The sequence below is a fragment of the Microtus oregoni genome, unplaced genomic scaffold (genome assembly GCF_018167655.1).
Source record: "Microtus oregoni isolate MIOR12 unplaced genomic scaffold, Mior012 000003F_ref0000135, whole genome shotgun sequence".
NCBI classification, from domain to species: Eukaryota; Metazoa; Chordata; class Mammalia; order Rodentia; family Cricetidae; genus Microtus; species Microtus oregoni.
Genome location: NW_024543062.1, coordinates 65602691 through 65629130, shown reverse-complemented (window position 1 = coordinate 65629130; position 26440 = coordinate 65602691). Strand labels below are relative to the sequence as shown.

The 26440-nt window shown below is 45.6% G+C and overlaps 1 protein-coding gene across 4 annotated transcripts in view; it reads left to right on the top strand.

Annotated features, from left to right (window-relative positions):
- Positions 1-26440, top strand: part of Nav1 (neuron navigator 1) — a 174437-nt gene that overhangs the window by 113615 nt on the left and 34382 nt on the right. For all 4 annotated transcript variants that reach the window (XM_041649382.1, XM_041649381.1, XM_041649379.1 and 1 more), the window contains 3 exons: positions 24314-24452; positions 24767-25064; positions 25723-26422. In XM_041649382.1, the coding sequence (XP_041505316.1) occupies positions 24314-24452; positions 24767-25064; positions 25723-26422 (1137 nt within the window). The remainder of the gene's footprint in view (positions 1-24313; positions 24453-24766; positions 25065-25722; positions 26423-26440) is intronic.

The following is a 26440-nucleotide window of genomic DNA, read 5'->3' as shown; positions in this document are numbered from 1 at the left end:
TATTAGCACCACGTAGGCTTAAATACACTGCAGTCAATGGCCAACAGGTGAAAATCCCATCCTCTGATCCTCTAAGCTAGGCACAGCTTCTAGTAACTTCAATTAGAAGGTTCTAGGAGGGAAGAGCAGCTGAAGGCCAGGACTTATTAATCCCAACATCCAGCTGAAGGCCAGGACTCATTAGTCCCAACACTCTTTCCCTCACCACAGGACAGTGGTGTTTGGAGTCTTGTGCAAAGCTTTCGTTTCCAGAAGGTTGCACTTAGAACTCTAGGACCTGGTAATTCCTCTCTTAAGTTTTCCTCAGAGGAAGATGCTGGAATAGAATGGTACAGAAAGAGTGACCTGCCTGTCCAATGCTGTCTGTTAAAGGAGCGGTGGCCACACTTAGCTGACACCTAAGCACCAGTTGGCTTTCTTTCCATTCTATTACAGGCATGTGGCGTTGAGATTTTTTTTTTTATGATGTCTGAGAACACGCATGGGTTTGTCTTTGGAAACTGTGGAAGGCTTCTGTCAAGTTAACATGGCAAATCCTACAACCTCTTTTTGTTAGAGCCCTGCTATTGCTAATAAGAGCATGTCACTGCTTCAAGCAAATCGTGTTTTGGTTTGCAGACTTTTTTGAAGTCTGGGAACTAACCTCATTGCTTTTTCACAGTTTGGAATCCCAAATATCAGTGACAGCTGAGGTTCAGTATACAAGTGACAGAGAAGATACAAACTAAATTTGACCTGGAGACCAGCTCTCTGTGCAAAGAGCCCCTCGAGATGCATAAGTGGTCTCCGCCCTCCAGTGGAATGGCGACCGAAAGCTGCCTGTTAAATGTACTTCACAAGTAAATGCCTAATTTGGTTTTGCTCTCCCGTGACCACCCCTAACTTATCTGTCTGATGGTGGGACTGTTTAGAGGATATGTGGAGGTTAAAAACCCGGATCAATTTTATATTAAGCTTGTGGGCTTTTTCTTCTTACTAGTCATGCGACCTTAAGCAGAAATCTTACATTTCAATATGTAAATTTTATAGGTAAAATATTTATCTCAAGATCTATATGAAAATTAAATAAAGCTGTATATGTCCTGTATGTCTGTATGCATATATGTATAAGTATCCCGCAGAGTGCTGGGCATACATATATAAACGCCAAGCATATGGTAATTGTTGTTTTAATAATGATATCTGGTGATAATCACAAAAATATAATATTTGCATTTATTAGCATATATCTCGGCAATTCCATGGAAAATATAATGTAAAATGTATGCTCTTTAAACAAAAATAAGTGCCATAGATCGTTAGAAAGAGCATCATATTAAGGAGAGTCTTCACAGTGAGTACTTCATAATCACTGGGCTTCCAAAGTGCATTCGTGAGTGGAGAAGCAGAAAGCTGATTTGATGCAAGCTGAGAGGAAGATGAACAAGTGGGTAGACAGCTGTAGGGACTCCAGGATTCAGAGGACCCATCACCTAGGCTTCAGCATCCTTGATGCTGGGTAGTGTGATACAAAGATTGTTTGAGGCCCCCCATTAGTGCCCTGGTCCCCCTCTTGAGCCCTGCATTATTTAAGGTGCTTTCCCACAAAGCCGTGATTCTTTTGAGCAACACTATAGACTCGCTTCATCTTTCTCCAGCAGTGCCGAGGTTCTGTTGGTTAGGCCTGACTGGGTGGGTATAAATAACAGCCAGTGTTGAGTCAGATCCCAGCCTGCCTGATGATTAAGTGGACAGCAACTTCCCACAAAGCAATCTCAGACTTTTACGTGGATTGCTCTGCTACAGTGGAAATCTTGACAGTTGAGTCCGCATAGATTAAAAAACAGTTCAATAACAAAGTGGAGTGTGTCCTTAAATTCTCCTACCTCCCCTCCATCATTTCTCTTGAGATAATAATCCTATTAGGGTGCCAGCTGGGAGATCAATAGATTTACCCCATAACAAAGTGCTGCAAACATTCTGGCATCCCACTGAGGCTCCCTGGTGGCCAAGGATATAGTTCCTTGTGGGAGGACAAAAAGAGAAAATGGTTGTTATCCTGTACTTCAATCTCTGGGGTCACTACTGACATATATGATTGGTATATGAAGCCTGGGATTTAAATGAGACTGCAGAAGTTTTGGTAATGAAGAGCTTTTGCCAAGGTCACCGGGGGTCAGAACTTCAAAATCATCCTAGTGAGGTTTCCATAGGCTGTATTGGAACGTTTGTGTAAGCTGGAAAGTGTCCTCATCTTTTACTTCACTTACGAGTCTTCTCCCAGTGTGCAATATTTATTTCCATTCACGTTTAGAGAAAGGGCAACATGTCTTTTGTGTGACCCCATATCTGACTTACTACAGCGACGGTCTTCATCCATGCTTGTTCTCCGAATTTTTCCTGAGACGTCTCAAGAGAGTAAATTCCTGCGAGAAGTGGCTGCGTTTCGTAGGGAGCTGGTTTCTCCCTGTTGTTTCTGACATGGAAAACAAGTGGTTTAACTTGGAATAAATACTTCAATAACTCTGTGGCTATGGCGAGTCCCAGAGTTTGGATGGCATTCGCTGTAGCTGTACGCCACAGCATCAGACTTTCACATGGCTTACTGGTGTCTTCAGCAGACGCCCTACCCTTCCAGGCTTCAACCTGGTGAAGAAGGTGAGGCACTTCTGCTCCCTCTGCCCCACGAGTCGCTCTGTCCGCTCATATGGTGGCGGGCACACACACGAGCTCGAGATGTCAGTGTGCGGGATTTTTCTGTGAAGGTTTTTGAATTTGGAATTTGTTTCTGGTTTGCTGGCTTTTTTTAAAAAAAATGTTCTTTATTTTGTTATTCTTTGGTAGATTAAATGTGGACAGCATTAGAGTAATTATTAGCAGAAACATTTGGGTGCTGCGCAGACTCTCTATTTGGAAGCAAGATACAAAAATGTTTGGTTGAGCAAGGAAAGCTTGGTGAGCAGAAGGAGGATGATGTGTTCCACGCGAACGGAAGCACTGGGATGGAGGGTGGGAGACAGACCTCTTAACAGAAATGGGACAGAAGGTGGCAATGGAAATCCTGGGGGTCGACTGGATGTGATAGAAAGATATAAAAAAAATAACAAAATAAAAAGGAGTGGTGTGTCAAAGGGAGCGCCTGGCAGTGGATTTGGTTTGTGGTAGGCAGCCCCATTCCTCAGAGCGTAGCTCCCAGGCTTGAGGTGTTTATTGCCAGATCAGCATTTCACACCAGCAGCCTGGCCTGGAGCTCTGGAGCTGCCAAGAACTGCTTACAGTGGATGCTTAGCACGGATTCTCAAGCCAGGAGTATGAATGGAGGGCCCGAGTCCTGTCCCGCCTGCTCCTCCTGCTCCTCACCCTGAGCTAACCCACGTGCGCTATGAAGATGAATGACAGCTTTTTAATATCGAGGGCTTTTGTTTGCTGCCATATGTGTAATGGGAACATGTGCAGGACATGTGCGGTCTACACAACTTCTTCCAACCTGTCTGTGTAGCAGGATCTGTGGCCCTGTCAACCGACATGATTCATTCTGGGAGCTACAAATATGCTTGAATTCCGTCCTGTGCTGAGCTGGTGTCTGCCTCTGGATTGGTGCAGGCGGCACTAAGGCCCTTGTCCTTCTTTTCTTGCCTGTCACCTCCCCACCCTTACGGTCCCTGAGTCAGATGGAGCCAGTACTGGTGCTGACTGTCTTCTTGGCATCTGTGGACAGCTAGACCAGAAAGACACCAGAAAGAAGAAAGCTAAGAGGGCCTCTCTTGCTGGGTCTGTCTGTTGTGTAGCCGATATCTTATAGTTTACAGAGCTTCTTGTTTGCTTCTTTTTTTTTAGACAAGGTTGTTTTTTTAAGACAAGATTTTGCCATGAAGCCCAGGCTGGCCTCAGACCCAAAGCAATCTTCCTGACTCTGCCTCCCAAGTGCTAGGGTTACAGGTGTGTGCCACTATGCCCCGTTGAGGGTCTGTTTTGGATCTGTTTCAGGGATGACAAACTTTGCCCTACTGCCTGGTTTTATAGAGTTAAGAAGAGATTTTATATTTGTATATGATTGAAAAATCAAAAGAAGACAATTTCATGACATATGAAAATATGAAATTCAATGTTAGTGTCCATAAGTAAAGTTATATGGGAACATGGCGGCATGCCTTTGTCTCTGGGTTTTCATTGACTGCCTTCATGCTACTTCTGAATAAGTGTGACAGAATCCCGGTGTCCTGCAAAGGCCAAAATGGTTACTTTCTGGTCCTCACAGGAAACTACGCCCTTCCCTGAACTTTTCCTACATTTCAAATTGTCAGTTGCTTCTTAATACTTTGTGGGTTGCAAGAGATGTGGAAATACGAACATTGTATCATTCCTTTTCACCTTACCAGAGACCTGGGGCTTGGGCCACACTGTCACGAAGGCTTTCAGGGACTCAGGGACAGGTGGGTGGGGTGGGACGGGACAGGAAGTACTGTAGGAGCCTAGGTCACACATGTCCATTCCTCCCAGATGTCTGTAGTATGGCACATTTTCATTAGAAACAAAGGGACGTGTCGGCTCCAAGCCTTTGGAATGAAGCTGTTTTCTTGGTCAACAGTCCAAAATCATTATTCATGGTAGGGCCTGTTGTCCTATATTTTTAATCCCAGCACTCAGGAAGGAGACATGGGCAGATCTTTGAGTTCCAGACGAGTCGGGCTACAGAGTGAGACCCTGACCTCCCTCACCCCCAAATCCCACATTTTTCCTGTTGTTCTGCTTTCTAAGCATTTTGGTTAGTAGGAGTTGAGTTCTGTGTTTATCCTTGGGGGAACTGAGGCTAAGACAAACACTAATTTAACTTTAGTAACGAAACGCAGAGGAGATAGAAGCACATTTTCCGTGTTCTGCAGCCTGTGCCTTTAAGGCTCTGGAGGTGAACTTGACGGTATCCCCGAGAATTTTCGCTAGTTTTTGAAATGGATTTCCAGTTTTTAAGGCTTTCGATTTCCTGACTTGAAAACATCTTGAACGGGACAGGAAAATGCTTTGATTTGTTTTTTTTTTTCACCCCTACCCCTTTGAAAGAAGTAAAAGAAGTAGACCAGGAAAGGCTTGAGGCGGGCAAAAAGGGAAATCTCTGAAACTAGAGAAAACTCCAGCAAATTGTGGCCAGCGGAATCAGCATTCCTCACCCACAGTTGGTCCCAATTAGGAGACTCCCGTGGAAGAGCTCAGCTTTCTGCTTTGTATTCCGGGCTCTGGCCCTGCCAGCTGACATGGCAGAGCTTTAACCTCCGTCTCGGAAACAGTCTCTCATGTCTTCCCCTTATATTCTCACTCCTCCGCCTGTCCCCTGCCACCCTGCAATTACCCTCTGCCACATGAAAATCCCAATCAAATATATCGATACCTCTAATCCAATTACGTCCATCTTGTTCCAGGCTGAGTAAGTGTACGGAGTCATTTAGGGGAACACTCATGGTACCCGACTTGGTCCCAGAGGGACAGAATTTCCCTGGAATTACTTGGTGTGGAGCCAAAGCAGCAAGGATAATTCCTTCCACCTCGGTTTGACCCCTCGACTCTCCCACTCTGTAGCTTCCACCCATACCTCCCTAATGGGACTGCTTCCACATGGTTTGTCTTTGTTTTTGCCTTCTGGTTAGAGAGACATGGTTAAAGACCTAGTGTCGGCCCCGGAGATGCTCTGCGGCTGAGAAGGGCACTTGCCACCAAGCCTGGGGACATAGATGGCAGAAGGAGGGAACCCCCGCCTGGAAGTTCTCCCCTGACCCTCACGTGTGCAACATGGTGTGTGCAGGTACGCACACATACAAATAAATAAATAAATGTCAACCTTTTATTTTTAAAAAGCCTTCAAATTAGCTAAGCACGGTGGCACAGCATTTGAGAGGCTGATGCAGGAGGGTGACTATCAGTTCCAGGTCAGGCTGAGCTAAATGGTGAATTCCAGGCCTGCCTGGACTACAGAGTAAGAGCTTATCTTGATAAACAAGTTACTGCCTGGTATAGAAAAAAAACTCTGGTTTGAAAACTAGTGTGAATCTGGAAGGTAGTCCTTGTCTGCGGTAACGTGATGGGGTGTGTAGAGGGGTGTGTTTAGTTTCATCCCGTAGTGGTTGGTCAGTCTGCTTAGACTGTCATAAGATAATACAGACCGGGAGCCTCAAACCACAAAAATCTCCATGTCGGGGTGCCTTTGGAGTTGATTTCTGGTGAAGCCACTCTTCCTGGCTTGTAGACGGCTGCCTCCCCTCTGTCTCTTTACACTGTGCACTCTGAGAAGGCTTAGGCCTTTTCCTCAGTAGGATCCCAGTCCTGTGGGGTTAGAGCCCCACCCTATGACCTCATCCCCATCTCTAAATGTGGCTGAGTCAATATATGAGTGGAGGGAACATAATTCCCTCTGAATAGACAAAGCTCCGTGCTCACGCACGTGCTTAGCAGGTTCAAGTTTCCTCTGGGTTCAGTCCCCTGCATCAAAGCAAAATGTTCTAAATTAAGTTTTTTTCCTTGAAGTCAAACCAGCCAGTATCAAGAAAGCATGGAGTCAGATGCCTTTAATCCCAGCACTCTGGAAACAGAGACAGGCAGATCTCTGTACCATCCATACTACTACTATGTGTACTACAGTACTACGCCTATAGTGCGGACCCTGCACTGAGACCGTTCGGCGAGCTGGGCAAAGGCCTGCAGCTTTAAACACACAAAGACACACACAGATGGAGACATGGGTAATCCTTGAAACAAGAATGCCCGCTTTATTATATACCAGAGCCGCTTATATATGGATCCTTAACTGATAGCCACGCCCCAGACAAATCCACCAGAAACCACTCCCCTGCCATCAGGAACTCCTGAGGGTCTCCTGCTCGGGAGTAGCTGCCAACACAGGAAAACAAGTTGTTTTGCTTAGAGCAGCTGCAAGCATAACAAGTTGTTTACAAGAAATTCAGGGTTTGGGTCCACAGCCCCCAGCAGATCTCTATGAGTCTGAGGCTAGCCAAGGCTGCATAGTGATACCCTGTCTCAAATACATACGTACATACATACATACACACATACATACATAATACATAAACAAATAAATTTAAAAATGCAATGAGTGAGGTAGGCTGTTATGAAGGCAAGGAGAGAATTTTAAAGAGAAATTTCTGAGTCATAGACATGTTTAGAACCTTGAAAGTGTGATCAGATGTCAGAACTTGAGCTTGCACACAGAATTCTGTAGATGAGTGTAAGGGCACCTGCCTCACCAGACCATAGGTGCCCAGTCCGTCCTAACAGACATCGTAAAGCCACTGGTGAGATGGCATCTGTCCAGAACAGACACTGTGGCTTTATTTTGTCCAAGTGCAGTTCCACCTAGGACTAGACCTCTAGTGACCCTAATGCAACAACCACTGAAAAAGAAACAAACAGAAAACAAACTTGAGAGAGGCTGAGCTAGACTCTGCCCAGCTTGGGCAAGGAAGAGTTGACGTTAACACAGTTGGGACCAGGCAGACAGATGTTTTCTCACTTTTCAGTTACCTCATCAGAGAGAGCAGCAGAAGTGCCCTGATGTGCGTCCGGGTGGCTTTTTATACCCTTGGTGGTGTACTAGCTCTGAGTTTATTTACACTAACTCCTTTTCTAAATGCCTTGGGGAACATTGGCAGTCACTTTAGAGATCATGGCTGAGCCTTAAAAGAAAGAGGCAACAATGGAAACCGTGACTTCAGAGTGGAACAGAGTGACCAAGGCAGAGTAGGACATGGGAGGGGGGAGGGGGGCACAGTATTTGTCTTGACTTTCCCTTCAGCTGGGTTTGAGCTCAGAAAGACTCCCAAATTTTCCCAGTTGGGTCTAGGTCAGAATTTGTTTCTAAATGTGGCAACAGGTACTCTCTAGTGATGGCCTTCCAGGCTGTGGGTGACTTGCTTTCTCTGCCTCTATATTTAATGTTTTTAACCCATCAGTGGGGTTTAATTCAGAATTAAGGCTCAACACCGTAAGAGCTGAGATAATCACACAGTTCTAGTTTTCAGACTGGACTGAAAGAAGTCCTGAGGTCTGAATGTGGCGTGTCCCTAGAGCCTCGCTGGAGAAAGAGTATCACCGCAGTTGGTTGGTGAGGCCTTAGGACCTGGCTCCACCTCCCTCTTCTCGCTACTTCCTCAGTGAGGATACAATGTGACCAGCCAGCTTCCTGCACTTCTGCCAGGCCAGCCATCCAGAATGGACTGTATCCCAGGAACTCCAAAGCAAAATGAACCCTTCTCGCTTTAGTCAGGACATTTTGTTAACAGCAGTGAGAACATCGTTAAGACGTTGCCGGGCGGTGGTGGCGCACGCCTTTAATCCCAGCACTCGGGAGGCAGAGGGAGGTGGATCTCTGTGAGTTCGAGGCCAGCCTGGTCTACAAGAGCTAGTTCCAGGACAGGAACCAAAAGCTACGGAGAAACCCTGTCTCAAAAATCAAAAAAAAAAAAAAAGACAGGAAGTGTCTTTAGTTACTGAAACCATTAGTTTTCTCAAAAGATGGGAGTAGTGTGCACTTCTTGCTAATAGATCATGAAGGCCAAGCGAATTCTCCTGTGTCATCATCCTCTGCATTCCTATACCTTGTCCTTCAGAGTTTCTGTATTCTGCATGATGATATTTACCTTTGCTTAAAACTTGACGGACCTCTCAGTTCAAAAAAAAAAAAAATGTGTTGGCGTTCCTGTGTTCCACCCAGTCTCCCTTACTCTTACGGTGGGACCCATCCTTCCCTCCCATTGTCTGGCTTTGTTGGCCACATCAGCCTGGCTTGCTGCAGTCCCTGCCAAACCACAGACGTGTAACAGAGCAGACGCTCCACTCCCCCTGCTCTTGGAGGCCTCGGAGTCCCCATGGGGGTGAGAAGCAAGGGAGATAACTGACTTGGAGAATTTCTGTAGATGGTCTTGGTATATTTTCAAAGCTGAGCACCACAAAGTTGCCCAATTTCATTCTAATTCTTTAATTCTTCCACCACAACCCCCCTTTCTTCTTTTTTAGACAGAGCCTAAGTAACACAGGCTGGCCCCAGATCTTGCTGTCCCCTGCCTTAACCAGGGTGCTGGGATGACCAGCATGTGCTGCCACTCACAATCCCGTTGTCTTTCTTTGTTTTTTGGTTTGGTTTGGTTTTTTTTTTTTTTTGCTTTTGTTTTTCAAATTCAAAAGTTTCTCTGTGCTAGCTTTCCTGGAACTCACTGATCTCAAACTCAGAGATCTGCCTGCCTCTGGCTCCCTAATGCTGGGATCAAAGGTGTGTGCCACAAAGCCTGACTCTGTTGTCTTTTTTAAAAAAACCCTCTTTAAACCTCTTGAATACTCTCTGAAGCCTGTGGCTGCTACCTCGTGTGTTCACCAACAGTTCTGCCACATTTGGTGCCATGAGAAGGACAGACAAAGTTCAGCCATATCCTGTAGCCTTTTTACATCATGGCGACCACTACAACACTTTAATGGACTCCAGCTTCTCAAAACTGACATCGACTGCATCGCCCGACAGCTTCCTATTTAGGACAGAGCTTTCCAGTACAAACGAAATGCAAGCCCTCTATGCAATTTTAAACTTTCTGGTAGAAACAGTTTTTAAAAGTAAAGCAGGGGAAATCAATTATATCTTGTTTAACCCAATACATCTAAAATATTGTTTTAAAATAGAATTTATATAAAATTTATTAATCAAATTCTTCCCCATTCTTTTTTTTCCTACCAAGTCTTTGAAGCTCTTGCTGCATTCTGGACTTGAACTTGACGCATTCCAGGTACTCTCAGACTACAATGTCAGCACAGATCTAGATCACTGCTGTACTTAAAAAAGAATATTTCAGACAATTCAACAAGCTAAGCAGCCAACTCCCATCGCCGTGGACAGGACCCAGTCACCATGATAGATTGTACACTCTTAAACCTGGAGCCAAAACAAACCGAAGCGGGAGGGAGCCTGAATGAGAACGAACGAGGGAGGCTGTTTGCTGTAGCGACCCATATCCCAGGGACTCTGAGTCACCCTTGGGGAAGCACTGACTCTCACCTCCCAGAAGAAAGAACAGAAGACTAATGGAGAGTGGGATCTCTGCAATCTTAGATTGGTTGAATTAAGAGTCCCAAACACATTCCCTGGTTCAAATGCGGCAATTTAGGCTTAGCCTGAGACAAAGAGTTATTTCTGTCCTTCGTTTGAGATTGCATAACTTTGCCTCTTTCTAACAGGCATTTATAACTTACCCCAGACTTGTAAGGCAAATAAGTAGTGACAAGAAGACCAGACAAGAAGATAAACATTTACGGTTAAGTTATTTTTACTTATAAGACTATCCGTTTTATATGGTTTGGACTATCTCATCCATCTATTCATGGCAAGTTCTTTTCCATTCTAATTTTTTAATGATTTACTTTTATTTATGTTTACTTTTATTTTAAGCATATGGGTGTTATGTCTGTATGTATGCAGTGTGCACAGAGACCCAAAGAAGGCATCAGATCCCCTAGAACTGGACCTTCAGACGGTTGTGAGCTGCCATGTGGGTGCTAGCAATTGAACCTGGGTTCTCAGAAGACCGGCCAGTGTTTTTCACCACTGAGCCATCTTTCCGGCCTATTCTTCTAATTTTTTTTTAAAGATTTATTTATTATATATACAACTTTCTGCCTCCATTTATACCCACACACCAGAGGAGGGCACCAGATCTCTTTACAGATGGTTTGGAGCCACCATGTGATTGCTGGGTATTGAACTCAGGACCTCTGGAAGAGCAGACAGTGCTCTTAACCACTGAGCCATCTCTCCAGCCCCCATTCTTCTAATTTTTTGCGACAGGGTCTGACTCTGCAGCCCAGACTGAACTAGAATTTCTCACAGTCCTCCTGTCTTTGCTTCCTGAGTGCTAGGATTGTGTGCTTGTTATTCGTCTTATTCCTGTGACATTAACACCTGACACGGTAGGGAAGGAGGGTTGTTCTGGTTCACAGCTTGAGGAACTTTGAGGTAGCTGGGCCCATCTTCTTTAATCCCAATAACCCTTTGTCATACCCGAGACATATCTCCTAGGTAATTCTAGAGCTTGTCAAATTGTCAGTATTAACCATCATGGATTATAGAACAGGTTTATTTATTTGTATGTAAGCACATATATAGAGATCCGAGGACAGTGTGTGGGAGTAAGTCCTTCCCTTCCACCATGTGGGTCCAGCAATCAAACTTGGATCATCAATCTTGGAAGCAGGTGCCTTTCCCTGCCAAGCTAACTCTCCAGCCCCCAATCCAAAATACTTTTAAGGAAAAAAATACTTTATCTTTTTCTGTTTATCTGTGACATTTTAAGACTGTCACTTGAACTTCCTGAGTGCAAAGATCACAGGCAGCTCAGTTAGCCTCCTAGAGAAGACAGACCAATCATGGTTTTGATGTATGTATACCTGTGTGTGGGGACATGGAGCAGGATGACAAGTCAGAGTGTCTGCCTCCTTTGAGACAGACTTTCAGTGGCCTGGAGCTCACCAGTTAGGATAGACTTGCTAACCTGCTAATTCCGGGGATCCTCCCCTCTACCTCTCCAGTACCAGCATTGCAAGAATGCCACCATGCCTGGCATTTTACATAGGGTCTGGGGACTGAACTCAGGTCCTTGTGCTTGTAAGGCAAGCATTTTGCCAACCGAGCCACAACCTCCTTTACTACTAGCCCATTAGCAAGAGTATTCTTGCAGTAGCAAAAAGAAATATGTATCTTATTTCTAATTTGATGCACTTAGGAGAAAGTTATAGAAAATTTCCAGACCAGAGAAAGTATGTTGTGAGTATACTGTAACCCCTAGACATGCTCACAGATGTCAGCCTCATTTCTAGCCAAGGTCAGCCTCTTTGAGAGGGCAAATCGATTTTCAGTCTAAGTATTTAATTTTACCCCCCAGACCACATAGAGCTTTATAAACTCCTTCTATTTCCAAAGTATTAAGAATAATTTGAATTTTAAGGGCAGATGTGATGAGATAGCCCCCTCACTCTGCAACCATTTCATGACAGCTGCATACAAAACATGCATCTGAAAGTGCTGCTTCCTTGCTGGTCCATGGACTCTCTAGCCCTTGGAGGCATCTAGAGCCAGGCTTCTTACATTTGCCATCTGCTCGTCTGACTAGAGGATGCTTTTAATCTGCAGTTCTAATTCCGTTTGTCATTGTTGCCTACTTAACTGTAACCCGGGTGACCATCCGTCCACCCAGCAAATGTGAGAGCATGGAGGTTTGCGGCTGCTGTGTGATATTTCACCCTTCTGCCCCACGCGTGCATTTGATAGAGTACAGTGCTACCTTGTTGGTAACGTGGTGGAGACCCAGAAGCCTTCTGACTTTGGCTCTGGCTTTTCATGACCGGTTGGGTGGTTTGCTTCTCTGAAGTTGGGCACATTTGTGAGGTAAAACAGCTTCCAGCTGTCTTGAGCCTGATCACAGTTTAGATGGCAGTGAGTGGCAGTTTCTCTCTGTCCTAGATGGGAAAGCAGGAAGTTCTGAGTATCTCCTGGACATACCATGATACACTTCCAAGTCCATAAACTCTTCCTGAGGATAATTCCAAAGAAGAAAACAAAAAGGGGGCATGTTTAAACCAACATACGGTACTATCGCTGTTTCTCTACCACCAGAGAAGAAAGTAAGGTTCCATATGCACCGCTCTTATCTATTAAGCAGTCGTCCAAGAGAGTTGGTTAGCGATCCCCCAGGCATAAAGATTCTGGGCAGAAGAACCAACTCAGTGTTCAAGTGTGGCTTCTGACAACCTCTCTGTGACACAGAAGCAATAATTTTTCCTGTGCAGTCACAAGCTAGTCCACCCTTCAGTTAGTGAGGCCACACCCTTGGCCCGAAGGCCTCCTTGGCCATTCTAGTTTCCTGGTTTAGTTGGGACCACAGTGCGGGGAACAGACAGTATGAGAGAAGTCTGGGAGGGGCGACCGGTCCTAGCCAAGAGTTATGTGAATGTTAGTGTTTCTCCCAAAGGGGAGGAGAGCTCCCTGCCCCGTGTATCACCACGTGTCTGCACAGACAAACAGAGCAGTGTCCCCTTGAGCTGGCCTCCTCACAGTCCTCCTTTTCAGCCTACAGCAGAGATGGGGTGCACCAGAGTGTTCCTTAGACTGTGCTATCAGTGCTAGGAAGTGGGCAAAACAAGAAGGGTAATAAGTTTCCATTATTGCAGCCTAGATGAAGGCTTTATTTATTCCGAGGGCACTCAGGGAAGGCATCCTTTAGTAAAAAGGACGAAAGAGTGTCACAATACATGGCATTGGTACCTAATAAGAAATAGGCTGAATAAGGAGTAAACATTTTAACACAGAAAGACTTTTTCATTTATTTATTTTGCGTGAGTGTGTATATGAGAGAGACAGGGAGGCGAGGAGGGATGGGAGCACACTGAGTCACAGCTTTGGAGGAGGTAACTCTCACTATCCACCATTGTTTCTGCATTGAGAACTACCCCAGGTAGCTGGTCCACATACTTCCTGTGAATCTCCTGTGTTTACCCCCATCTTGCCTTAAGTGTTCTGGGATTCCAGATGGATGCTGCCACATCCACATTGTAGTACATGGGTTTGGGGGATTGAACTCCGGTCTCCAGGCTTCCCTGGCCAGCACTTTTCCCCACTGGACCATTTCCTGGCCAAGTATTCTATTTGAACTATGTTCCAGGAGGGAGGAATGCATGATTGTTTTATCCTAGTGATCCTCCTGTAGTAGTAGGAAACACAAATCCACCTTGGATAGGGATAAAAAGGGAGTAGCTGGATTCCATACAAAATAAAAAGTTACCTATGGGCTAGCTGTAGAAGCCCTAGTCACAAAACATGGGTACCCACTCCTCCTTGTCTCTTGGGAGGCCTTCCCTGAGTACACTGCAGCAGTGAGCTGAAGCCTGAAGGCAGGGCAGAGAGTTGAGAAACACCCAGCACACACCCTCATATACAGGGCTTTGGTGGCGTACTTAGCTCAGTACAGTGAAGTCTGAGAGCAGGACAGAAGGGTAAAGATGCGTTCCAAACACCGGCACCCTTCACTGCATGTATAGAAAGGGTCCACCAGGAGCAGAACACCGTGGGACAGAAAGCTGGTAACCAGTGGCTACTGGCTGGACTGTCTGGCATGGAGAGAGCACTCTGGAGTCTCTCTGTGCTCAAAGTCCTGCTGCTGCAAGGACTGTCTTGCTCCTGCCTTGGAGACTGACTGAGTAAATCTGCAGCAAGGCCCAGGCCCAGCTGTTCTACGGAGTAGATGAGCCTCGTTCTAAACCATACAACTGTGGCCCTTTCTCAGATATTTCTGTCATCCTTAAAAACAAAACAAACTGCAAGACTCTAGAAAAATGGCTAAGGAGGAACATAGTCAGTAGAAGCAGACGTGCAGATGATAAGATATCAGAATTAGCCAATGAGAGGTATAACATATTCTTTATAAATATGTTTTTTTATATTTTTTATTTATTATGTATACAATATTCTGTCTGTGTCTATGTCTGCAGGCCAGAAGAGGGCACCAAACCCCATTACAGATGGTTGTGAGCCACCATGTGGTTGCTGGGAATTGAACTCAGGACCTTTGGAAGAGCAGGCAATGTTCTTAACCTCTGAGCCATCTTTCCAGCCCCTATAAATATGTTTAGGGTTCTAGCAAAGGTTAGTTATGTTCTAGAAAAGATAATGAATTTTAACAGTTAAATGGAACTTCTAAGACAATGCTCATAACCTGTGCTCCCCTCCCCCTCCACATACGCAGAGCAAGGATTATTTAGAAACAAATTATCAGTCATGTTCCTAGCAGTCCCAAAGTCATTGCCACTTCCTTGAGGTTTTCACGTTCCTTCTTTTTTAAAAGCCAGGAATTCAAGTCCCTGAGCTAAGTGCCTGCTATTTCAAGATACTATATAAACAAAGATGGATTGAGAAATTTATTCCAGTGAAGAGAGATACAGATTCATCTCTAGGGGAAGTGCTTCCATAGAGGAAGAGAGAAATCAGGAGAAGAGGGCGAGATGTCTCCTGGCAAGGAGGACCAGTGGGAAGCCTGTGGAAGATGTAGCATTTGGTCTTAGCCTTGACGAAAGGCCAGTTGACCAAGTAAGATGGACAGGCCCTGTGTTCACTGATGGGAAAGCCCTGGGACAATGCCCTGACTCCAGAATCTTCATTAGTACCCACATCATCACACAGATTCCCCTGCAAGCTCATGTCTCCAGAGATCAAGTGAGATAATGGGGCGACAGGACGTTATGTCTGTTTAACTTGGCAAAATCACAGTTCTAATTTTCTGGTAGAAATCACAAACGAATCTCTCTTGTCCTCTCTGTTTCCCTATGTGCATTATCCTTAGATCTGTAATTACATTTATTTATTTACAAAAATTTAAGCTATTAATTTGTGTGTATGAGTGTGTGTATGTGTGTGTGTGTGTGTGTATGTGTGTGTGTGTGTGTATGTGTGTGTTGAAACAGGGTCTCTATGTGGCCCTGGCTGTCCTGGAACTCACTCTGTAGACCAGACTGGCCTCGAACTCACAGAGATCCACCTGCCTCTGCCCCTAAGTGCTATTTGTGTGTCTGTTGATATTGCCATAGCCTTGTTAATACAGCTGTTTTGAGGAGAGGCTGTTTCACCACAGACTTCCTGGTATTCTGGCTCTTACAGTCTCTCCCCTCCTTCTAAATTGTCCTTGAGCCATATATGCAGGAGCTGTGATGTGGATGTATCTATTGAGGCTGGGTTCCCCGTGATCTATTGTTCACTGCATTGTGTCTGGTTGTGGTTTTCTGTGATGGCCTCCATTTGCTGTAAAGAGAGGCTTCTTTGCTGAGGGATGGTAGCTAGACTTACCCAGGAAAAGTGGCTCATACATTATGGTATTTATTTCACTTGTATCTTATTCTATAAGCTCATTCTGGACAGCCACTCATTTTTGAATGCCCATAGCAGCTGTCCCTATGTCTATAAATAACAGGAGCTCAAAATGCCTTCCCATTTGAAGTAGAATTTAGCAGAAGGCAAATCAGTAGATCTTCAGACTCCTTAGTCAATCTGAATCTGATTTCTGTGCTTGTAATCACATACTGCGTTCATAATGACTCAGGGAGAAATTGATCAATGAGCTGTGGAGTTCTGGTTTTACCATATTAGTGGGGAGGAGCTAACGGAGGTCTTGCTAAGTGCTGCATGACAGGGTGATCAGGCTTCTGGTAAAATGTGGCATTTGTGAGAGGGAGGATTGGTAGCTGGACCAGTGGGAAGCCTTCCACTGATTGGAGAAAGAGGATAGAACCCTGAAACAAATCAAAAGCAGGGGAAAGGTCAGGGAGAGACAGATGTGAGAGCAAGAGGTAAACAGCCTAAGGTGTTTTTGTTTGGTTGGTTTGTTGTTGTTTTAATGAGACAGTAAGGTAAGAAGCATTGAAGAGCTATACTGACGTATTTGGTAAAGCAATGGGAAAAGAGGGGGTCAGTTGGTTTTAGTGGAAGGGAGGTGAGGAATGTTCCTTTTAGAAGAAGGGTTAGGAGATAACTGCAAATGGGAAAATAGGTATCCGATAGAGAAAACTCTAGCTCTCAGAACGTGTTCGAGCACTCTAGAAATTTCCACCCCCAGACAAGCTCTTCATTTTTTATTGCCCTGTGTCATGTGACTACTCGGACTCATTTCCTCCTCTATTCTGAAAGTAGACGAAAGTGATAAAGTATCGTGATCTTTTAGCAGCTCTCCTAGAATCCGAATATTACACTACTCTACATCAGCAGCCTGGAGGTGGCGGATGTTTGCATTTATGAAAAGATTAGATTATAAAATAATAAAGCCTCTCTGCTGTTTTTATGTCCTGGCGGCTTTTAAAGTCTAGCTTGATGCTACCTAGCTCTCTTGACTCCACCTGAGATCTGCTTGAGAAGCAAAAGAAAGGAGAACTAGGAAGAACCAAAGAGCATTCAGTACTGGCCATGAAAGAAAGGAGAACTAGGAGAACCAAAGAACATTCAGTACTGGCCATGAAGAAGGGCAGAGAGTTCCTCCTTTGACTGAAAATACAGAGAGAGATAGGAGGGAGACAGCAAGCTGGAGCCTTGAGTGAGCACAGGGATTCTGCATGCCAAACAACAGATGCAGTAACTCTCCACTGTCTGAGCTCTGCGCTCCTCTCTATTCTCTGGGGCCAAATGTCCGTGGCCTTTCTCCTCCCGGGTCTCTTGAATGGCTGCTGTTTACCGAGTCATTAGCTGATAAACTATGCAAATTCTCATAAAGATTTTCTTTTCTTCCTCCTTAAGCAGCCTTATGCTTCAGGACGGACAGTGACCATCCATCCACTTTCTCCTATAGCGCTTAATTGAAAAAAAAAAATCTTCTGGATGGTTCTTTCTGTTCCTGTCTGATTGGATTATGAAATTTAAATCTGTCCTCTCTTCAGTGACTCAAAAGCTGTCCACCAAGGTATATTATATCCCTACTCCCTCAAAACAAGCTCTGTGAAATGTCATCTGGGCGTTTTGCTGCTGGTTTGCATTTGATATGTTTCACAACAACCACAAGAGCAAAATGACAATAAAGACTTTGTTCTTAAGTCATAAAAGTATTAATAGAAAGAATAAGAGAAGAGGCGTGTGCCTGTCATAACGCCAGCACTGAGGAGGCTAAGGGGACCATCACAAGTCAAAGGCCGGTGGGGACTACACATCAGGACCCTGGCTAGGGCTGGCTAGGTGGCTCAGCAGGAAAAGGAGCCTCACAACCTGAGTTCAGTCCCTGGAACCCACATGATAGAAGATATAAAACAATGTCACAAGATGCCCTCTGACTTCCACACATGAGCTGTGACATGCAGCACATGTCTCGCCCAACACACACATGAATAAATAAATAGGGAAAAAGACCCTATGTAAACAGAGAAGAAGAGCTTATAGTGAGGGCAATGGCCGGGCTGGAAATGAGAGTAGCCAGTGGGAACTGGACTGTGAGCCTTGGAGCTGAACCCCAACCCAGCAGTGAGGACTGGCAGTAGTGCTGAGCCTTGGAGCTGAACCCCAACCCAGCAGTGAGGACTGGCAGTGGTGCTGAGTCTTGGCTGAACCCCAACCCAGCAGTGAGGACTGGCAGTGGTGCTAAGCCTTGGAGCTGAACCCCAACCCAGCAGTGGGGACTGACAGTGGTGCTAAGCCTTGGAGCTGAACCCCAACCCAGCAGTAGGGACTGGCAGTGGTGCTGAGTCTTGGCTGAACCCCAACCCAGCAGTAGGGAATGGCAGTGGTGTGCTGAGCCTTGGAGCTGAACCCCAACCCAGCAGTGGGGACTGGCAGTGGTGCTAAGCCTTGGAGCTGAACCCCAACCCAGCAGTGGGGACTGGCAGTGGTGTGCTGAGCCTTGGAGCTGAACCCCAACCCAGCAGTGGGGACTGGCAGTGGTGCTGAGTCTTGGCTGAACCCCAACCCAGCAGTGGGGACTGGCAGTGGTGCTGAGTCTTGGCTGAACCCCAACCCAGCAGTGGGGACTGGCAGTGGTGCTGAGCCTTGGAGCTGAACCCCAACCCAGCAGTGGGGACTGGCAGTGGTGCTGAGCCTTGGAGCTGAACCCCAGCCCAGCAGTGAGGACTGACAGTGGTGCTGTTTGTGCTCCAGAGCTCTCGGAAGTCTAGCAAGTGACAGCATTCACCACCTTTATGGAGCTGGCAGTAAAATGAAACAGGAGGACTGGTTAAAACTGCAAAGACCACACGGCCTCTCCTGGCCTCTCCTCCAGTGGCCTTTTCCCATCAGCAGCAGACAGCTCTGGATAGGGAAAACAGGAGACTCTGAAGTGTGGGCTCCTAGATTCCTAACATAATTCGGCACAGAGTTTGAACCAAAGCCAGTAGAGACTAATGAGACTGCATATTGAATGTTGAAACCTCCACACTGCTTCTCCAACTCTGTTCAAAACCCTGGACTTTGACCCTCAAGCTAGAGTTTGGAAGATTCGTCTTTAGAAAATCTGATCATAAATATTAAATATTGAAAAAAAAAAAGGGCTGGAGAGATGGCTCAGTGGTTAAGAGCATTGCCTGCTCTTCCAAAGGTCCTGAGTTCAATTCCCAGCAACCACATGGTGGCTCACAACCATCTATAAAGAGGTCTGGCACCCTCTTCCAGCCTTCAGGCATACAGACAGAATATTGTATACATAATAAATAAATATTTAAAAAAAAAAGAAAAGAAAATCTGATCAACCCAAGAGAAAAACGCTTTAGTGACTCTGTTCAGTCCTACCTACTTTCCTAAAGCCACAGATGGCAAGTCCTACTGTGTTCTAAGACAGCTAGTGTCCTTCTCTTATGCAGAAGAAGCCACACATCATTAACACATGAGAAAGTCTAAAAGAATCCTATCAGTTACATCTCTGGTTAGATCACTGGTCTATCAGTTACATCTCTGGTTAGATCACTGGTCTATCAGTTACATCTCTGGTTAGATCACTGTCCTATCAGTTACATCTCTGGTTAGATCACTGTCCTATCAGTTACATCTCTGGTTAGATCACTGGTCTATCAGTTACATCTCTGGTTAGATCACTGGTCTATCAGTTACATCTCTGGTTAGATCACTGGTCTATCAGTTACATCTCTGGTTAGATCACTGTCAGTTACATCTCTGGTTAGATCACTGTCCTATCAGTTACATCTCTGGTTAGATCACTGGTCTATCAGTTACATCTCTGGTTAGATCACTGGTCCTATCAGTTATAGCTCTGATTAGATCACTGATCTCTCTAGTGCTAGTCCTCCTCCCTCACTTCCACCCCCGCCCACACCCGAGATAGTTCTCACTGTGTAGCCCAAGCTGACCAGTGCAAATAGAACAAAGTACTGTGGTACAAAAGTCTGTGAGAAAAGATTGTAAACCTCCCTTCCAAACGAGTGAGTGGGCTCTCAGAATGTTTGTGAGAGCTGAGGGAAGCTATAAAAGAAAGATGTATTGTTTTAAAAAGAACACTTAGAGTTAAAAATATTGTAACAGAAATTAAAAGTCTGAGAGAGGATAAATTTACGACTTTTTTTCAGACAAAGTAGCTGAGCTTAAGAAACTCAAGAGGCTGGTGAGTGGTAGCACACACCTTTAATCCCAGCACTCGGAAGGCAGAGACAGGTGAAGCCTGCCTGGTCTACAAAGTAAGACAGCAGGACTGTTATATAGGGAAACTTGTCTCGGAAAACCAGAGAAAGAGAGAGAGGGAGGGAAACTCAAGAGTATCTGCCTATCCTTTTCTCAATAAAAAAAAAAAAAGTTAAAAAAAAAGAGTATCTGCCTAAAAATACATTATTTGTATAACAGACATTTTAGCAGAGAACTGAAAAATAAAGAGAAAAATTATCAAAGGTAAAACTTAGGAGGTAGAGACAGGAGAATCAAGAGGTTAAGGTCATCCTCAGCTGCACAGCAAGTTAAAGGTCAACTTAGACAACACGAGACTGTCTCAAGGAGAAAGGATGTAGAAAAGAACTGTCAAGATAGCTTAGTGGGTAAAAGCACTTGCAGCAAAAGTCTGAAGATTTAAGTTAGGCCCCAGAACTGGCAAAAAAAAAAAAAAAAAAAAAAGGCAAATGAGCCGGGCGGTGGAGGTGCATGTCTTTAATCCTAGCACTCGGGAGGCAGAGGTAGGCGGATCTCTGTGAGTTCGAGACCAGCCTGGTCTACAAGAGCTAGTTCCAGGACAGGCTCCAAAACCACAGAGAAACCCTGTCTCGAAAAAAAAAAAAGGCAAACGAGGAGGCAGCTCGTATCTGGAAGCCCCGCCCTCCTAAGGCAAGATGGAAGGTAGAGGCAGGAGGCTTTCTGGTCAGGGACCTGCCAGCCTGCAGACAGCAGGGCAGCACAACAACACTTCCTAGGAGACTAGTGGAAGAGTGCACTCATTAAGACAGCTCAGTAAAGCAAAAAATGGCTGAGAAGCCCCAGCTTAAATAGCAAGTCTGTAGGTGTGGATGTGTGGCCTGGCAGGGGTCAGAGGTGGCCAGGAGATATAAGTAAACACACAAAACAGTTAACAGAAGTTACCTTGAAAGTGAAAATAGATTTTTTCCCCTTTTCACTTCTTTTTATGTAGTATTTGACTCTGCACCATAGCATATTACTTTTCTGATTTTTTAAAAAAGAAATATGCTGGGGCTGGAGAGATGGCTCAGAGATTAAGAGCATTGCCTGCTCTTCCAAAGGTCCTGAGTTCAATTCCCAGCAACCACATGGTGGCTCACAACCATCTGTAATGGGGTCTGGTGCCCTCTTCTGGCCTGCAGGCATACACACAGACAGAATATTGTATACATAATAAATAAATAGTATTAAAAAAAAAAAGAAATATGCTCCCTCCAGTGGAACACCCCCAATAGAGATGTTTAAGCCTTAGGTAACGACAGAAGAAGATTCTTTTGCATAACCTGCAAATTTGCTGGGAAAAAATTTTAACCCGCAACTAGTCTTCCCTCGCGTTAGGTTTTTATGTTTCATTGTAGCCAAGAGCTCAGTAGGAATGGCTTTGGGGAAGCAGGGCCTGAACTCTCTCCTAGGAAATAAATGTTTGGGGCTGGAGAAATGGCTCAAAGGTTAAGAGCACTGGCTGCTCTTCCAGAGAACCCGGAGTCCATTCCCGGCACCCACATGGCAGCTCACAGCCATCTGTAACTCCAGTCTCAAGAGATCTGAACCCCTCTTCCGGATTCTGTGGGCACCAGGCATGCATGTACAGCGCAGACAGACATGCAGACAAAACACCCACACACATCAAATAAACAAAGAAAATAAATGGATTTTTAAAGAAGAAAAAGGAACCTCCGTGCCGCCATTTGGCGTCGGTCTTGTCATAATGGCCAGTAAAGGAATCCTGGATCCCTGGACTGCCGCAGTCTTCCATTTGTGCGAGCCTTGTCCACAAAGAGCTGTCCCTGCTGCAGGCCCTTGATTACCAATAATTAATCTCAGATGAAAGGTTCAGTACTCCGGGCTTCCTCTGTCTCTGACCTAAGAGAACACGCTGTGAGTGGTTTGTTTGTGTGCCTGCCAGAGATCTTATCTGGGCCCATAAGAGTTGATAGGATCATTAAATCAGCATTGATCTTTCCTCGGTATCCTTTTTCTGCAAAAAGGGGTGCGTGATGTCTCAACCCTGGATGAAAGGGAGACTTAATATACAGCACAGGGGTCACTCAGTAACAGCTATATTTAATAGCAGTAAAATCTAAGTAACTCGGCCATGTGTCATAATCCCCATGTTTTCTCTGCTGTTTCTCAATGTATTTGGCTAAATCACTCCAGAGCGACCAAGCCAAATGGCCAAACCACCCACTTTCTTATTCCCAGCACATGAATTAGAAGGGAAGCCAGCTGAAGTCCAGGCCAGCTCATAAATGACTTGTATGTCTGATTTTTATTCCATGATCTGAGACTCAAAATAAATCAAAAAAGAAACATTTTCCAAATACCGGCAAATTCACATGCACAAAAAGTCTCTAGCCCTCTCACTGCACATGCAAAGATGATAAACAAACTCATTCTGAGCAGATACTACTTAGAGGTTAATTCCTAAGGTACAAACAGACAGTGTAGCAAGCTTATGGAACCTTGTGTTCAATTTGAGACTTGCAAGCCAAAACGAAGGCTAAAGATCATTTTAGGAAGGGCTTGAAACAGGAAACCTTTGAAGAAGGGTCCTAAGAGGCAAATTTTGAGCTTGGAAAACAGTGATTATTGCCGAGGCTGGTAGCACAGGCCTATAATCCCAGCTACTCAAGAGGCTGAGGCAGGAGGATGGGTATCTGGGCTACATAGTGAGTTCAGAGTTAACCTGGGCAACTTAGTGAGCCTATGTGTCAAAATTAAAGAAGAAAGTTACTTAGTTGGGGATATAGTTCAGTGGTAGATCATATGCCTCTTGTGTGTGAGGCCCTGGGTTTCACCTGGTAACAAACAACACTCTAGGGAATATGGTCCTGCAGAAGCCTGTGCCAACACATGAAGTTAGATCAAAACAGTGGTGGACATGCAGAAGTTGCTGTTTGGTTTGGATATTTAGATAAACTTATTATAAAAATATAAAGTTCCCAACTACAACTTGTTAAACTTAAAATTGAAGAGAGGGCCAGGCAGTGGTGGGTACACACCTTTAATCACACTCAGGAAGCAGAGGTAGGTAGATCTCTGAACTTGAGGCCAGTCTACAGAGTGAGTTCAAGGACAGTCAGCGTTGCACAGGGAAACCCTGTCTTGAAAGAAAAATTGAGCACAGGAAGGGTGCAAGGACTGAGCTATGAAGAGTATCAAGGTGTAGTAAGTTCATTCTGAGCATACACATGGGCCTTCAAACACACATGGTTAAGTACAGATGTCGGACACATCCCTCCTCAGTACCTTGTATCTGATATGTGTGTGCGTGTGTGTGTGCGCGCGTGTGTGTGTGTGTGTCTGTGTGTGTGTGTGCATGTGTGTGTGTGTACTGAATGGTTGTCCAGCAGGACTCTGGCACCTCTGCCTGGCCATAGCGCCCTAGAGTTAGGGTCTCTACCAGAAAAGCAGATGAGCTACACAGGAGCAGAGCCTGACTCCAGGGGAGCAATGAAAAGGGGCAGGTCAGAAAATTCTAGAAAGAGAAGTCTGGGTTGGAGAGATAACTCAGCAGTAGAATGCTTACTTGGATTCAGTTGCCAGCACAGCAAAAAAAAAGAGAGGTCTCTGCTCGCCTCTTTTACCCGGTATAGAAAGTTTTAGAAAGTACAGGGATGCCTGGAAAACACGTCTAAAAATGGACAAACTGCAAGGTTGTAAGGCTGAAGGCTGTTAACATCTGAATTGGTTTGCATAATTGGATGGATCTCAAAGTGCCTTATCTTTTTTAATGCTATTTATTGCTGCTATGTGTGTAAATGATGTGCGTAGGGCTGTGTGCATGCCACACTGCACACGGGAGGTCAGAAGACAACTTTACGGAATCCGTTCTCTCCTTCAGCCTTTGTGATTGAACTCAGGTCAGCAGGTGATTTACCCGTGGAGCCATCTCAGCAGACCCTCCTTGTCTGTATAACATAGCTTCCAGCTAAGGAAATATAATATTGTCTCTTACTAAATACCAACTGCTTCTTCCGTTCATAAAAGATTATCACCAAGTTACAAGACCATTTAAGTCACAATTTGAATTATTGGCAGACCCAGGACTAACCCCAGACTTCCTTCTTTCGGGAGAATAGTATAAAAGCATTCATCATCTCCATGAAATGCTGTTTCTAGCGCTGACTTCAGTTTTAACTGCTCACCTCTCTCCCTCCTGTCCTGCAGCTGGGATGAGAGCAGCTCCATCAGCAGTGGGCTCAGCGATGCCTCCGACAACCTCAGCTCCGAAGAGTTCAATGCCAGCTCCTCGCTCAACTCCCTCCCCACTACCCCCACGGCTTCCCGCAGGAGCTCTACAATAGTGGTACGTGATGTCGCAAACACGTAGGCCACCAGGTCAAGGTGTACCACAAAACAAACTGGGCAAGGTCTGTGGAGATGTGGTGCATGGTGCCATGGTGACCGTATTTGGTGCTCACGCCTATCTAGAGTGATACATAGAAGAGCTTTTCCAATTGGAGAAGAAAAAGTACCCTAGAGATAATGTATCTTCTCCCTGGAGCACTGGGGGTGGAGGGAAACCCTAGCTGACTTAAGGGTATGGGCTAATCAAGGCCCTTCAGCCCGCTGTTCCCGCCACCCCTGTGTAAGTGGCTTACTCTGCCCTTTTCTCAGCAGCTGCGCACAGACTCAGAGAAGCGCTCCCTGGCAGAAAGTGGGCTGAATTGGTTTAGTGAATCAGAGGAGAAGGCCCCCAAAAAACTGGAGTACGACAGTGGCAGCCTAAAGATGGAACCTGGGACCTCAAAGTGGCGGAGAGAGCGACCAGAAAGCTGCGATGACTCTTCCAAGGGTGGAGAACTGAAAAAGCCCATCAGCCTGGGGCATCCGGGGTCCCTGAAGAAGGGCAAGACCCCACCAGTGGCCGTCACCTCTCCCATCACTCATACAGCCCAGAGTGCCCTCAAAGTTGCAGGTGAGTTGGGATAAAGGAAGGGACAAGGATGAAGACCTTTCTTCAGTGGTTTTCCTCGATGACCACAAACCTATAGAGTGATAGCAAACATTTGCAGAAACGCTTTAATGGACGGTATCTTTTCTACGGATGTTGTTTCCCAGGCTTTGCCCCTGGGGTCACCTTGAGCTTTAATCAATATTTCCCTTTAGTGTCTAGACATTTTCTTATCAATACATTGCATCCCCTTCTTCTCGTCCTTCCTTGACCATTATTAGACACACTTCCTTCTTGATCATTTTTGCTGTTGTCTCTGCCATTTTAACTAAAATAAACCATCCCACAGAAAACAATAAAAATTAAATGAAAGCCTACTTCCTCCCATAGTCCCTCCGGTAAGAGACTGTATCTGCTTATCCAGTATTTAGGTCTCTAAACATTTATAATATATAGACAATGATTCCTTTTCCCCTCTAGAGAAAGAAAGGTGTTTTTAAGGTATTATATAGACCAGGCAGTGGTGGCATATGCCTTTAATCCCAGCACTTCTGTGAGTTCAAGGCCAGTGTGGTCTATAGTGTGAGTTCCAGGACAGCCAGGTCTACACAGACAAACCCTGTCTTGGAAAACCAAGATTTCATGATAGCAACTCCTCCTCTGTTTCCTGCCCCCCTTTCAGGCAAGCCTGAAGGCAAAGCTACAGACAAGGGCAAGCTCACAGTAAAGAACACTGGGTTACAGCGCTCCTCTTCTGATGCTGGCCGGGACCGCCTAAGTGATGCTAAGAAGCCTCCCTCGGGCATCGCTCGCCCCTCTACTTCAGGATCCTTTGGCTATAAGAAGCCGCCCCCTGCTACTGGCACAGCTACTGTCATGCAGACAGGTGGCTCAGCCACTCTCAGCAAGATCCAGAAGTCCTCAGGCATCCCTGTCAAACCAGTAAATGGGCGCAAGACGAGTTTAGATGTGTCCAACAGTGCAGAGCCGGGATTTCTGGCGCCTGGAGCCCGGTCCAACATCCAGTATCGCAGCCTGCCCAGGCCGGCCAAATCCAGTTCAATGAGTGTGACTGGCGGGCGGGGTGGACCTCGCCCTGTTAGCAGCAGCATTGACCCCAGTCTCCTCAGCACCAAACAGGGAGGCCTTACACCCTCCAGACTGAAGGAACCTTCCAAGGTTGCCAGTGGTCGGACCACTCCGGCTCCTGCTCCTGTCAATCAGACAGATCGGGAAAAGGAGAAGGCCAAAGCCAAGGCTGTGGCCTTGGACTCAGACAACATCTCCTTGAAGAGCATTGGCTCCCCAGAAAGCACTCCTAAGAACCAAGCAAGCCACCCTCCAGCCACCAAGTTAACGGAGCTGCCGCCAACCCCTCTCAGGTACCCACACTGGGCAAC